The sequence below is a fragment of the Podarcis pityusensis genome (assembly GCF_964106645.2).
Source record: "Podarcis pityusensis genome assembly, chromosome: 2".
Lineage (NCBI taxonomy): Eukaryota > Metazoa > Chordata > Lepidosauria > Squamata > Lacertidae > Podarcis > Podarcis pityusensis.
Window position 1 is genome coordinate 2,743,428 of NC_138029.1, and position 15,011 is coordinate 2,758,438.

General features: G+C 43.9%; 1 protein-coding gene across 3 annotated transcripts in view; it reads right to left on the reverse strand.

The window, feature by feature from the left end:
* Window positions 1-15,011, reverse strand: part of OLFM2 (olfactomedin 2) — a 192,151-nt gene that overhangs the window by 24,210 nt on the left and 152,930 nt on the right. For 2 of the 3 annotated variants that reach the window (XM_080990134.1, XM_080990132.1), the window contains exon 3: window positions 14,265-14,423. In XM_080990134.1, the coding sequence (XP_080846260.1) occupies window positions 14,265-14,423 (159 nt within the window). The remainder of the gene's footprint in view (window positions 1-14,264; window positions 14,424-15,011) is intronic. The other variant, XM_080990133.1, reaches the window with a different exon arrangement.

Genomic DNA, 15,011 nt, shown 5'->3' on the forward strand with positions numbered 1-15,011 from the left:
GCAGCATCCCCATGTGGTGAGCTTCTGGAACTGCAGCTTGGAACAACTTTTTGGGGGTGGTTGGAGTACGACTCTCAAGCTTTGGTGGTCTGGCCCCACCCTGGCTAATGGGTGCTCCTAGGCAGGAAGGGCTATCAAATGCCTCCCATTTGGGCCTGAGCAACAAGGTCTCCCTGGCTTTACTGCATTCCTCAGCTCCCATATGATAGCTGCTTATAGGTCAGCCCTGATCCAGAACACACACACACCCCAATATGCAAGCAAGAAGGCTATGCTGGGTGCTTCATCCTGTCCTGCTGGCTTTGGTATGCAGCATATGGCAGCAGAGTCTGGTAACTCTTTGCCAAGGGACAGCAAGCCCCCCCCCCGCCAGGCTTTTGTTCGAGGAAACTTAAAATTTGTGACTCCCCCCCCCCCAGTTGCAGCCTAACATGGTGCAGTCCAGGAAAAGCTTTAACACTTGACTCTTTTGAATGTATAAATTGCCCCTTTATTAACTGATTTTAATTTTGTTCTTACTGAGAAGCTGCAAAAATCAAGGTGGGGACCCCTTAAAGAGCAGAACAGCATCCTGTTTTTGTATTAGTGACCCCCACATCAAATGCTAACATTGGCAAAGTAGGCTCTACTCTACCTGATCTCAGGGTGCTTCTGTTTATGGCAAGTGGGGTGTCCAGACTAGCATTACCCCACCCCCAAATATGTCCCATAACATACCAACATTACCTGGTTCTCCCATCCCATGTCACGTCCCCAATTAATGCCACTCTTCCATATCTGTTTTTGTTCTCAGGAAGGTAGTACCAAACCAAAAATACAATAAATGCAGATGGGTCTTGAACCAGGAACTTCATGGTCTCAGGCAGCAGCCTAGCCTAGCCTATTATCCAGAAGTGTATGCATTCAGTATCTTCCGCTGGCTGCATTCCAGATCCCCTGGAGCTGAATACTCAGTCCAGATCTGATTCAAGAGATGAGAAGCCAGGCTCTGACACTTACTATAGCTCAGCAGAGCATATGATGGTCCCATGTCCAACCCATTGGCATATCCACTTTAAGAAAAAGATCCAAAAGCAGTTAATGTGAAAAAACACTGCCTGTGCCCCCGGGCAGCTGCTGCCAGCCAGAATAGACAATACTGAACCAGGTGGATATAAGAGGATGACCTGGTATACAGCAGCTTCCTTGTGATATTTGGGAGCCTGCACTCAAAGTGAAGATCTTTGCTCCTTGTGGACAAGGACATGTAGTTAGTTGCTGGTTTGCTCTGGGAGAGGTTCAACATTCAGCAGGCAGCTGCCAGGCCTAGCCCAGGATGGGTGTACTTGTGAAGAAGCACTCAAGTCTATTTTTCCAAGAAGCAGGCTGACCCATCTACCAGGCAGTGTATCGACCTGGGCATAAGTGCTCCAGTCTGCTACTTGATATAGGACAGAGACAGATAATGGGCTAAAGGATCCAGGCTAGCATTCATAATGGCACATTTGAAGTGTTTGTTCTGCATCACTTTGACTATTAGCAGCCAGCAGGGACATCACTTGTGCGTGGAACGCAAGCTTTACTAGCAGAAGGTCCCTGGTTCAATCCCTGGCATCTCCAGGTAGGGCTGTGGAAAAGGCTGCTGTCCACCATGAAGAGCCACTGCCTGTCAGCGTACTGTAGACAATATTGAGCTAGATGGGTCAACTGGTCTGACTGTGTATAAATCTGCTTCCTAAATTCCCACATTCCTACAGTGAAACAGTCTCCCTTGGGAGGTGGTGGGTTCTCCTTCCTTGGAGGCTTTTAAGCAGAGGTTCGATGGCCATCTGTCATGGGTGCTTTGGCTGAGATTCCTGCGCTGCAGCGGGTTGGACTAGATGACCCTTGGGGTCCCTTCCAACTCTACAGTTCTATGATTCCTAGTGAAAATGGTGTGTAACCTGTGGAAGTGCTGGGCCCTAAAAATGAGCTCAGGAAGAGGACAAGAGTGAACAACAGGATAGTTTTTTTTGGGGGGGGGGGGAGAGAGAATGCAGGAAAATATAATAATAATCATTAATTGCTTTAAAAGAAAAACCTATTCTTGGGTGGGGAAAAAAGACTCTCTGGCTATACACGTGTGCTCTCAAAAGGAATGGATGGCACAATAGCTGACAACATAAAACGATGAGAAATGGAGTAAACTGAGTAGAAATTTCAGTCAACTTTCTTTCCTCTCAGATAGCACACAATGCTGGAGGTGCAAAGGGATAAGCTGACCCATTCACTCTGCCAACCCCAGACACAGTAGTCTATTTTCTAAACAATTTAGTGATTCCCCCTTGCCCAGGGCAAACAGAGAGCATAACAATGAAAAAAAAACTGGAGCATGTCTGCGCACATTTCTGGCCATGCACGAAAAAGACACTGGAGAAATGAAACTGCCTGCAATGTAAGCAAGCAATGAAAGCTGTATGGTTTAGAATTGTTTGGGAATGATTTATTTTTTATACATGTTAAAAAGAAAACTAAGTTATAATATAAAGAAAACAGAATTAAAGAAATAAGGATATTAAGTATATTAGGTTTAGTGGATTTTAGAAGAGATATGAACGCTTGAATAAATGTACAAAAAATAAGTCATAATCAGAAAAAAGCAGGACCAGCAGCCCAGTGCTGCAGCGTATTCTGCTGACTTCTCCATAGGTGGTGTTCTTTGTTCAGGGGTCCAGGCAGCCATGCCCTTGTTCACAATATTTCTTTCCCCCCACCCTCCTTTTTTTAGCCTTTTGTTTTTATCTGACAAGCACCATATTGAGATTGGGATGGCTTGCTGTTGTGGGGTTTGTTTGTTTGTTTGTTTGTTTGTTGGAGGAGGGTTGTCTAAACACTTTCAGATGGATTCCCCCAAGCATTCATAAGAACACCCAAAGAGCCCAACTGGATCAGGCCAATGGCCCACCAAGTCCAGCATCCTGTTCTCACAGTGGCTGACCATTGTCCATTGGAAGCCCACACATAGGACCCAGGGCAACCGTGCTCTCCCCACCAGTTAATTCCTAGCCACTGGTATTCAGACTGTGGAGACAGAAAACTCTAATACCTCCTTCTTGCTTCTCAGTTGCTTCATTTTGGCTACAATTCTGCTGGCACCCAGCGCCTGTGTTTGCTATTAAAGGGAGTGATACACTGCAATGTTCATTTCTTTTGGCATATGTTGATGAAAGACTATCTATTTAAAGATAAGGGATGGAATTCTAAGATGGCTACTGCTGCAGGAGTCACAGACACCAAATACTGGAGACAAATGAATATACCAACTGCCAAAGAATTGCTGTAATTTACTTTCAGTCAAAAACTATAAGCCGATCACGCTCTTAAATAATGATTATAAACTTTATGCTAGTATCTTAGCAAAGACCAAAAACTGTATTAAATGATATAATCCACCAAGATCAAATGGGCTTTCTTCCTGACCAACATATGAAGGACAACATAAGGCATATAATAGACATAATGGACTATCTGGAGGCCAGGAATGACAAGCAAGCAGCTTTGATGTTTATTGATGCGGAGAAGGCCTTTGACAATATCTCATGGACTTTTATGAAAAAGACTATGGAAAGGATGGAATTTGGAGGATCATTTCTTAAAGGAATAGGCACTATATACTCTGAGCAGAAAGCCATGCTGATTGTTAATAATGTACTGACTGAAAAATGTGATATTACTAAAGGAACTAGACAGGGTTGTCCCCTGTCACCATTATTGTTTATTTTAGTCCTAGAAGTCCTCACAAGAACTTTAAGAGCAGAAGAAGGAGTGAAAGGAATTTTGTTGGGGAACAGAGAATATAAATTGAAAGCCTTTGTGGATGATCTTGTAATAACATTTGGAGAACCTTTGACTAGTATACCAAAGGCACTAGAAAGGATTCAGGAGTTTGGACAAGTTGCTGGTTTTAAACTTAATAAGACAAAAACCAAAATGTTGGTTAAAAATATGACAGTACAATGAAAAGAATTGTTACATCAGATCACAGAAAAAGTGTGGGAGAGTCCTTGCCAGATCTGAAGTTATATTATGAAGCATCCTGCCTTTGCTGGTTTTGGGATTGGATTTTGTTAAAAGAAACAGATCTGTTGGATCTGGAAGGACAAGATAATAGGTTTGGGTGGCACGCATATTTATGGTATGAAAAAACAAGAGTGCATAACGGATTCTTGAACCACCTGGTAAGAAAAACAATCTATGAGGTATGGGATAGATACAAAAATCTATTGGAGCGGAGAACACCATGGTGTGTCAGGGATCAGGTTGGGGAATACGACTCTGATGTGTGGTGGGAACCCCCCCCTCCCCCTGCTCAGAACCAGAATCTTGGGGCTCCACAGAAGCAGGAGAGTAGTATTGACCTGGAACAATGGTTTGCTGAGGGACGCAGTTCGGAGGATGGGAGTTGGGCAGAATTGGGAGGCGAACAAAAGAGGCAGAACAGAAGGAGAGAGAGTTAACCAAATCTCTCTCACTGGAAGATATACAGCTTCTTAGTCCCAGGGCTAGGAGATTGGATAAGCTAACTTCGCAGAAGGCTAATTGGTTGAGAGTTTGGGTAAATAGGAAATGGGAAGATGGAAGTGACTAGAGGAAAGTGGGAGGAACTTAACTGGGAGCACCTACAGTGTGAGAATGGTCATTTGTTCTTTTGCTGCATTCATTAAACATTTCTGTTGCTGTTAAGAGACTGCTTTCTCTTGCATTGCTTATCTAAGGTCAAAGTAAGAAGAAAGCTGGCCCCGAAGCCTGACATGGTGGCTCTCTCCATTGGAAGCAATTTCGGTTATAAATTGAAGATGAGAGGGGAGTGGGCCACCTATAAAGATTTGTTAAGAGAAGCAGAAGACGAACTAAAATTGAAAAAAATTGAAGACATAAGAGATAACTAACAGATTGGTTACAGTACCATCAATTAAACAATGTTTTTAAAGTAGATAAGAAAAAGGTTTTGATACAGAGAGATCTGTTGGAAAATAACCTGAAAGTGCTTTCAAAAATTTACAAATTACTTTTAGAATGGTATACAAAAGACAAAGAAGTTAAGGCAGTGATGATTCACTGGGCAAGAGAATTTGGACATAATAATATCCAATTTTCATTATGGGAAAAATTACGGAAAGAGGATTAAAAATTTATTGCATGCTGTTCGTTGAAGGAAAGCTATATGAAAATGATGTACCATTGCTATCTAACACTGAGTAAAATTTGCAAAAATGTATAGAACCAGTTCAAATCTGTGTTGGAAATGTAAAAGGAAAGAGGGTACCTTCTACCATATGTGGTGGTCTTGTGGAGTGGTAATAGCTTTCTGGGAAATGATATATAATGAGTTAAAGAAAATGTTTAAGAAAACGTTTGTTAAAAAAACCAGAAGCATTTTTGTTAGGTGTAATAGGAGAAGAGAAGACAAAAGACTTTTTATGTATGCAACGACAGCAGCAAGAATGCTTCTAGCCCAGAGATGGAAGGAGGGAGGAGTGCCATCCAGGGAAGAATGGCAGAGTAAGTTGATGGAGTATGCAGAGATGGCGAGACTGGAGGGAAAGATCAGAAATCAGGAAGGTCATGTATTCCAAAAGACTGGAGTAAATTTTTAATATACCTAAAAGACTCTAAACGGTTAAAATCATTGGCAGGGATACAATGACGCTTGTAATGTGAAATGAACTTTGGTAACTATGGATATATAACAGACAGATAACGGTAAAAGAGGCAGGAAAAGAAAAAAGAATATTTTTTCATTGAATATGGAACCCATGGAGGGAGGGAAGTCCAAAGGTTTAAAACAGGGATCAGCAAACTTTTTCAGCAGGGGGCCGGTCCACTGTCCCTCAGACCTTGGGGGGGTCCGGACTATATTCTGAAAAAAAGAAAGAATTCCTATGCCCCACAAATAACCCAGAGATGCATTTTAAATATAAGGACACATTCTACTCATGTAAAAACATGCTGATTCCTGGACCATTTGCGGGCTGGATTTAGAAGGCAATTGGGCCGGATCCAGCCCCTGGGCCTTAGTTTGCCTACCCATGGTTTAAAAGAACCTTTTATTTTAATGTTTTGAAACGGTTAAAGTTGAAATGTATAAAATTATATAAAACCAATGATTTTTTTTTTTAAAAGAAAAAGAATTGCTGTAGAAAAAGGTAGGAACATACAGTGGTTCCTTGGGTTAAGTACTTAATTTGTTCTGGAGATGAGTTCTTAACCTGAAACTGTTCTTAACCTGAAGCACCACTTTAGCTAATAGGGCCTCCTGCTGCTGCTGTGCCGCCACTGCACAATTTCTGTTCTCATCCTGAAGCAAAGTTCTTAACCTGAGGTACTATTTCTGGGTTAGTGGAGTCTGTAACCTGAAGCGTATGTAACCTGAAGCGTATGTAACCCAAGGTACCACTGTACCTTGACATAATAATGACATAATAATATGATGAAATAATAATAATAATAATAATAATTATAGAGGCTTCATCTATTAAGAACTGGATGCCTTTTAAAAATTAATTTTTGTAATGCGAACCAATTACAGTGGTACCTCGTGTTACGGACAGGATCTGTTCCGGAGGCCTGTCCGTAATGTGAAATGCCCGCAACTGAAACTGCTGTGTCTGCGCAGGCGCATGGTGCGATTTGGTGATTCTGCGCATGCGTGAGTGGCGAAACCCGGAAGTAACCCATTCTGGTACTTCTGGGTTGCCGTGGGATGTAACGCGAAAAGACGGAACGTGAAGCAAATGCAACACAAGGTATGACTGTATATATAAGTGTACAAGTTAGGTTTATGTTATGATCTAACATGTATCATACCTCATTATGCTCCCTAATAAATATTTTTCCAATTCAAAAAGGCAGAACTTGGGGGGGGGATGATAAAAATTATGTGTGGATATCTTTAAAGTACTCACTATACTTTAAGGTGGACCATTTGGCATGATGCTTCCACTTCCATGTTTACGTGGAATGAATCTGCTTTTAATACTGAAAATGGAAACGTCTTCCACTGCTTTATGCTTGTGCCAATGTGGAAGAGTGACATGGGCTGGATAGAAGCATAGAATCATTCTATGGAAGAGCTGGAAGGGACCCCGATGGTCCTCTAGTCCAACCCCCTGCAATGCAGGAATCTCAACTGAAGCACCCAGGACAGACGGCTATCCAATCTCTGCTAAAAACCTCCAGTGAAGGAAAGTCTACAACCTCCCAAGCGAGTCTGTTCCACTTTCAAACAGCTCTTACTGTCGGGGTTATAAAACCTCTTTGAATAGTATCATTGTGTAGGTTGTTATCTCAACATCAGAGGCCCCCTTGACTTAAAGTGTCCTGTTAAATGCTTGTTTGTACATGAGAGCTAATTAGGCTCCTAACAGCTTGATACTGTGGAACATCTGCCCAATGGCTGTATCTCCACCTCAACCTGCCAGAAACTGCTCCACTTACAGTCAGCTTGGGTCAGAGGTCATTCCTGCGGTCTCAGTGGCAAATGGCAGCCATGACCCAGTGTGTTGGCATGTCAGAAAGGCTCCATCCATTCTAATTAGACTGGCAATGCCAGGCCAGCATTGCTATGCAGGGGGCAAGGGGCAGAGGCTGGGTCTGGGCACATCCAGTGGAAGGAAGTCAGTGCTTACTGGCAATGCCTAGGGGAGGGATAGCTGGCCTCAGTTTCCAAGAAGAACTGTGGAACAAAAAGATCAACACTAAACAAAGACAATAATGGGAGTTAAAGAGCAAATAAATTGGGGTGAACAAAAAAGGGGGAGAAATCCAGTTCTCTGAAGCAAGAAAGCTAAACTAAAAGTAAAGCAAATTCTATAAAGAGAAAGGCAAAGCATGTAGAAATTGTCAGAGGTGAAAAGGGCCATCCTCCAAATGCAAATGGTGTCAGGTACAATCCCTGGTGTATCCAAGTAGGGTTGTGAGGGACTCTTGTTTTCAAAGATGGAGAGCTGCTGGTAGTCAGTGTCAACTGTATTGAACTAGGTGCACCAATTGCCTAACTTGGTGTAAGGCAGTTCTTGTCTCCCTAAGAGATAGGGGGAAATGGAAATGTTTGAGCTAAGGACAATATTTATACCTTTAGGTGTGTGAACAGAATGGGGTATGAAAATATGGCATGCAAGTGGATGGACTGCAAGAGCAAAGGTGTGGGCAACCTCACATTTTGGTTATTGCTTCCTCTTTTGCTAAGCAGATATGAATTATCTACCTCAAGCCATGGCTATAAGTTATTTGTTGCATTAAAAGATAATAATCCAGTTGTGGGGTAGGCACTAGGTCCACTGCCCCACTCCACTTTGAGCACTGAGTAAATATGATTTTTAGGTAAATAGATCACAAAACAATTAAAAAAAACCTTCTGAGTTCAGAGAACTGAGATGTTAATGGAGCGGCGGGGGTTGGGAGAGGGATGTGTTGCATTTGCCAACAAAACTGGAGCGTTAGCTGTGCCCCAGGGCATAGTGATGAGAAGCGACCTTGGGGTGAAAAAGTCATGCAAAAATATACAGTGCTTTTCACTGTGTGTGGGGGGGGGGGGGTAGGTGGGAATAGAGTCTTATTTTGAAAGGTCAGGCTCCATATCTGGCTATCCAAGTGGAATATGTTTTCCCAGGCACCTGGGAAAGAAAGAAGGGGCAAAGATAATGAGAGTACCTAGTATCATCAAGAACGTAAGCCCTGCACTGCTGAGGAGCACAGGAAGCTGCCAGCTTAGACAGTGTCAGACTATTGTTCCATCTAGCCTAGTACTGTGTACAATGACCAGCAACAGCTCTCAAATTTCAGACAGGGATCTCTCCCAGCTCTACCTGGAGCAGCCGAATTGTACCCAGGACCTTCTGCATGCAAAGCAGATGTTGTACCACTGAGCTATAGCTTTTCCAAAGGTCTACTCATCTAGAATCCAGTTCCCAACTATGACTAACCAACAGGTTGGGAGGCTCCAAAGCAGTTATGGCCTTTCCTTCTTGTTCATCCCCTGTTTGCAGACATCTTGCCTTGGAGCATGATGGGTCCAATAGGCTATCATGAATGTTGGCCTTCAACAGACTGATCCTCTTTTTCTTTTTTTTAAGCCAAAGACCATCACACCCAGTGTCAGGAATCTGGCTACCATGTAGCCATGGGGAACAGAATGTGGTTCCACTGATGTCAACATGGATGGGTCAGTAGAATCCACCTGAACAACAGTTTCATGGGACTAGACCTTGGGCTGGGTCAGCATAGTTGGGCACCTGTTGAGACCCACAACCTTCTGCCTAGGGATCCTTTGCCCTCCTCCTCCTCCTTGCTTTTGCTACCTATCTATCTGCATGTGAGCTGTGCCAAGACGAAGGAGAGAGAGCAGCAGCCTTGCCCTCTCCTTCTACATAGGTGGAAGTGCAAATCAGACCTAGGGGGAAAGGACAAACAATGGGCAGTGGTGAGCAATGGTAAGGAGGTGGGCCCAGGGAGGTGCCTGGACCAAGGGCATCTTGACCAGTTCCCCCACCAAAACTGGAGCCAACACTTGGTGAAGTAGCACTCAGGCTCAAGGGGAAAGCCTGTAGCTCAATGGGTATAGCACCTGCTCTGCATGTAGAAGGTCTCAGGTTCAATCCCCAGCATCTTGGGAGAGAGTTGGGAGAGAACCTTACCAGAAATCCTGGAGAGCCACTACTAGCCAGTGTAGACAACACTGAGCTAAATGAATAAATGACATGGCTCAGTATAAGGTGGCTCCCTATGTTCCACAAGGATAGGAAGATAACCCAGGCAAGGGTGGATAGAAAGTGAAAGCAGCAGAGGGAGTAGGTTAATGATGTCTAGGTAGAAAGGATGACCCTGAAGTAAAAGATAATAAGTCACTGAAGCAGCATAAGCTAGAACTTCAGTGCAGGCTGAGCTGGCAAAAGGAGTTTATATAGGTTTAGAGACCAACCAAAAGGCTGAGCTGGGCATCAGTCAGGCACTGAAAAACCAGTTGAGGAACTGGAGAAAGGTCAGAAGACACTCTTGCTGACCAGGTCTCCACTCTTGAGGTGACTTTGTTCAGAGAACCAAAGCCACTATCTTTATAAACATAATGGGCTCCAAGCTCTGGGACCCAAGAAACCGGTACATTTCCCCCCACGGAGCTCGGCTTCATCAAGGTGGCCCACTGGTCAAGGGCTAGCCCTGAGCTGATCATAACCCAGCATGCACCTGGACCTATCAAATGTTGGCACATGGATCTAGAAGGGAATCATAGACCCCAGCAGGCCAGTTGTCTAATCAAGAGACCTTCCAAGGGGCCACCCCCATCCCAGCTGTCTCTGGGATGGCATGGCATTCTCTGGCTCACTGCTGCATTCTCAACCATGCACACACACCAGAGGCCCATTATTCTCAGCAAAATGTCTCTAATCACTCTGGCTGGGGTTGAAAAATTACCAAGAAAGGTAATTGAATGGCAAAGGGCCCAGAATATGGATGGCCTGGGCTCATTTATCAGCAGCACCGATTCCTCCTCACAGGTGCCTGGAGGGAGGCAAAGGGGGCTTGTTGATTCGCTAGGTTTTTTAATTGCAAATGTGATACTCCTCTGGCTGATTCATGAGTTACGTCTGCGAACAGAGAGTACCAAGAGCAACCAGCTCCAAGGCAAAGCAATCAGTTCCCTGGCTCACCTTCTGCAGCATATGCCCTGACTCTGGGGAAAGGCCAGCGTGAAATTGCTGCCGCCAAGGAAAAATGCTAGTTGCTTCTAAAAGACCCAGAAACAGTCAGTAACCACTTCTGGTGTTATTCAACCACTTCATATCTTTCAGGTGGGCATTTGAAGAAAAAGAAGAGGAGGAGGAGGAGTTTGGATTTGATATCCCGCTTTATCACTACCCAAAGGAGTCTCAAAGCGGCTAACATTCTCCTTTCCCTTCCTCCCCACAACAAACACTCTGTGAGGTGAGTGGACTGAGAGACTGCAAAGAAGTGTGACTAATCAAAGAAGTGTGACTAATTAAATGTGTAATGTGCAAACATGGCAAATGCATGTCTGCAAACAATCAAGGTACACTAATCGGAGAACAGTGACTGGCTACCATTCCCCCTCGAGCATGCAATCAATGGTGAATGTGGGTTTTTCTCTGTATAATACACAGAGTAGACCTATGGCTTGCTAAGCATCAGCCATGAGACACGATAGACACGGACTTGTTCAATAAGGCTGCCATAAGACTGCATAGGAAATTCTTTTGGGAGTGAGTCCCATTCAGCTCAATGGGATTTGCTTCTTAGTAGATGTGCAAAGAATTGCATTGTAAAGTGGTCTTTTTCTTTGCCATTGACATTGAGCATCCTTGGGGAAGAAAATGAAAATTGGTTGGCTGATTTGCTGCACTGGCATACCTTGCCTCAACTTCCATTTTATTATTTATTTATTTTTAATGTCTTTTTTTATTAAAGATTTCTTGGTTTACAAAAGTATGTGCAATGTCTCTTTTTTTCAAGTTACATTTTCTACAGATCAGTTTCATTTGCTGAGACAGCTGCCTTTATAGCTTGGCCTCACTGGACAACTTGTAGCCTTTTTACAGTCAGCTTTCCCAGAGTTCTGCTCTCCATGGTGCTGAAGTGCTCAAATAACTGTGGCCAGCATGGCTGTTACCCTTCTCAGGATGTGGCTAAAGGTGCAGCCTCATCATCAGCCCAAAGAAAGAGGTATATGTACATCTGAACATATTAACTTCCCAGCTGCCTCTATGCAAGGCACAAGTTTCTTTTAAATATTTATGTTATGTAAGGTTTATCTGATGATGTCACACTTGACAGTTCAATATGAACCTTACCAGCCACAATACAAACCTTACCAAGGAAACTGGCACAGGCAGTCTGGAGTCTTAGAGGGATAGTCTATGGCAGCTTTCCCCAACCTGTTGCCCTTCAAATGTTGTTGGACTCCAGCTCCCATCAACTCCAGTCTGCATGGCCAATGGACAGGGGTGATGGGAGCTGTGACCCAGCAGAGCACATGCTTTTGCATCAGAAGGCCCCATTTTCAATCCTTGCTGTCAGGTAGTAGATTATGGGAAAGGCTCATGCCTGAGACTAAAGAGAGCAGTTGAGAGTCATAATCTGTAATGCTAGACTAGATTAACCAAAGGTGTGGTTCTTAGGCATGAACCATGATCCTCAACCTTTACTTAAACAATAAGTTTCTAACATTTGTAAGACACAAGATGAGTCAAAATGCACAGATACTATTCTCCACATTGTAATGGTGATTTTTACCATTTCCCCAAAGTCCCAGATAGCCTTCCCTTCACAGCAACTTTCAAAACATGGTCCGTACCCATCTCTGCTGAGGATGTTCTAAAGACAGGGTGGTTTGTTTGTGGCTGGCTCATTCATTGCATCTCTTGCATTTCTTTTATTGTTGCACATCAAGGAAAACTCAAATCCTGGAATACTTTTGATAATCGGTCAAATACTTTGGCACGGCGTTTCCTGAGCTTGTGTTCCTTGACTACGTGTATGCATGTGGCAATGGGACCCCAAAAGAGCCACTGGCCATCCAGGGGAGGAGCTTCATTTTTTATTTTTATCTATCTATGCATTGAGAGGTGTTTTTCTTTTCAGTTTTGGATAAGTCACTCTACTTCTGCTTCCTCCCAAAAGAGATGGGGCCGGGCTATTTTCCATCAGTGCTTTGATAGAAATCACCACTCCATTTCTGCCCCCTTCATTCTCTTTTAATCAATCACTTTATTATGACCAATTTGTGCAGCACTTGGTCATTCCCCCAAACTGCCACCTCACTCTCCAGCAGCTGCTGAGTAGGAACCATGCCCAGTTTGCCCCTCCCTCTTTTGCCATATTTCTTCTCACTGTCCCCTGATTTCCCAGCAGGGGTGCCTGGGCTGTACTCCTGATCCATTGGCTGGGTTACCAGCAGCCCCTGGGGCTCCACTGCCTACACACTGTGACTAAAACTAACCAAGCTGTTGGCTGCTGCTCTGATATTTAATCAATGCCTTGGCTGCTGCAGCTGTCAGGCTCAAGGCTGCACAGCTCCTGCCTCTTTCCTTTGGCTACACTGTAATATAAAGCATATTTTGTGCTGTTTCTCTATTATATGCACTGGTATGCATAGATATGCATTTATGTTTAGAGAATTGCATGGCAAATATTTGGAGAAGTGCAAATTTCAATGCATGCAATGCATGCAATGGAGTAGCCTCAGGTGGCTGTGAGACTGACATTTAGAAGACATCTGAAGGCAGTTCAGGGAAGTTTTTAATGTGTGACATTTTAATGTATTTTTAATCTTTGTTGGAAGCCGCCCAGAGTGGCTGGGGAAACCCAGTCAGATGGCTGCGGTACAAATAAATTATTATTATTATTATTATTATTATTATTAAAAGGTGTATTTAATCCTTCTTCCACCTGCTTTCCTACTCAAAATCATTCTCCTCCTAAGCTACAATGGAGAGGGGAATACATAATGTGCATTTATTTTATTTTATTTTTTTGCTGCTTAGTACCAATCTAACTGGGATGTGGGTGGCGCCGTGGTCTAAACCACAGAGCCTAGGGCTTGCCGATCGGAAGGTCGGCGGTTTGAATCCCCGCAACAGGGTGAGCTCCCCTTGCTCTGTCCCTGCTCCTGAAAACCTAGCAGTTCGAAAGCACGTCAAAGTGCAAGTAGATAAATAGGTGTGTGAAGGTAAACGGCGTTTCCGTGTACTGCTCTGGTTCGCCTGAAGTGGCTTAGTCATGCTGGCCACATGACCCGGAAGCTGTACGCCGGCTCCCTCGGCCTATAGAGTGAGATGACCACCGCAACCCCAGAGTCGTCCGCGGCTGGACCTAATGGTCAGGGGTCCCTTTACCTTTACTAGTCTAACTAAAAAGGGAAGGCTGGAAGTTGAAGGCTGCAAGCTGAATTTATTACTTTTTGTTATTTTATTCTTCTCCAGTGGGAAAATTGCATCCCTCTGAATGTTCTTTGAGTCCAACCCCCATCAGCCTCAGCCAGCATGCCAATGGTAAGGGATGATGGGAGCTGTAGTCCAACAACTTCTGAAGGGCCACACCTGCTTCTATCAGGCATATGTGATAAACACCATCCAAAACCACCTCATTCTCAACTGGCTTTCAAACAGCAACATTAGCAATTAAAATAATACTCTAGGAACCCACCAGCATCAGAAAACCAGTCCACAAACAACGTCCCTCCAGAGATAGTGACTATGTAGATTGGGAAGGACTTGGCCAAGTCGAAGAGTTACCTGGAAACTTTTGGCATTCAGATTTTTCTGACTCTCTGTGGCCACTTTCAGCCTGGAGTCCAGCCCCTTTATTAGCGACTCAGTATTGCGCACATACTGCAGGTCCCGGTAGGTCCGAAGGTCCAGCACCTCCATGGACTGGGAGATGTTTTGCACCTGCTCAATGAAAAAAGGGAAAAGAAACTTAAGACACACCACCTAAAGGATGGTCAGATTGCAGAGTATTATACATGGGATTAGATAGATGGAGGAGTTTGTGGTGGTGGAGGCAACCAGAGAGCGGGTCTTCTTCTTGAAGGTATCCCTGACATAAGAATCAGAAACCCGGGGGTGGATATTTTGATTCCATTATGTTTCAAATATTAATGGTACTTAACCTTTAGAAAGATAGAATGCATCTCTGACATTTTATAACATTTTAAAACCCCTGTGCTCTCTAGGCTACAAAGAAGAAACCCCATCTAACCCTGAAAGTGGCACAAATGGTCATTAAAGATGTTCTAGTTAGTATCAGGGTGTATATCCAAACATCTCCTTGAAGCTTCCTGAGATAGCTCAGGGAAGAAGAGAAGTGAGAGACAGAAATGTCAACAACCCTGTCAAAGGTCTGGTTGCTAAGGAAACACTGATAAAGTAGGACATTTGAGACCCAAATGCCTGGGCACCTGGGGCACCCCAAGATAATTGTGGGGGAGCAGATGGCAGTATGGAGCCATACATGTTTATCATCCCATGACCTGTAACTTT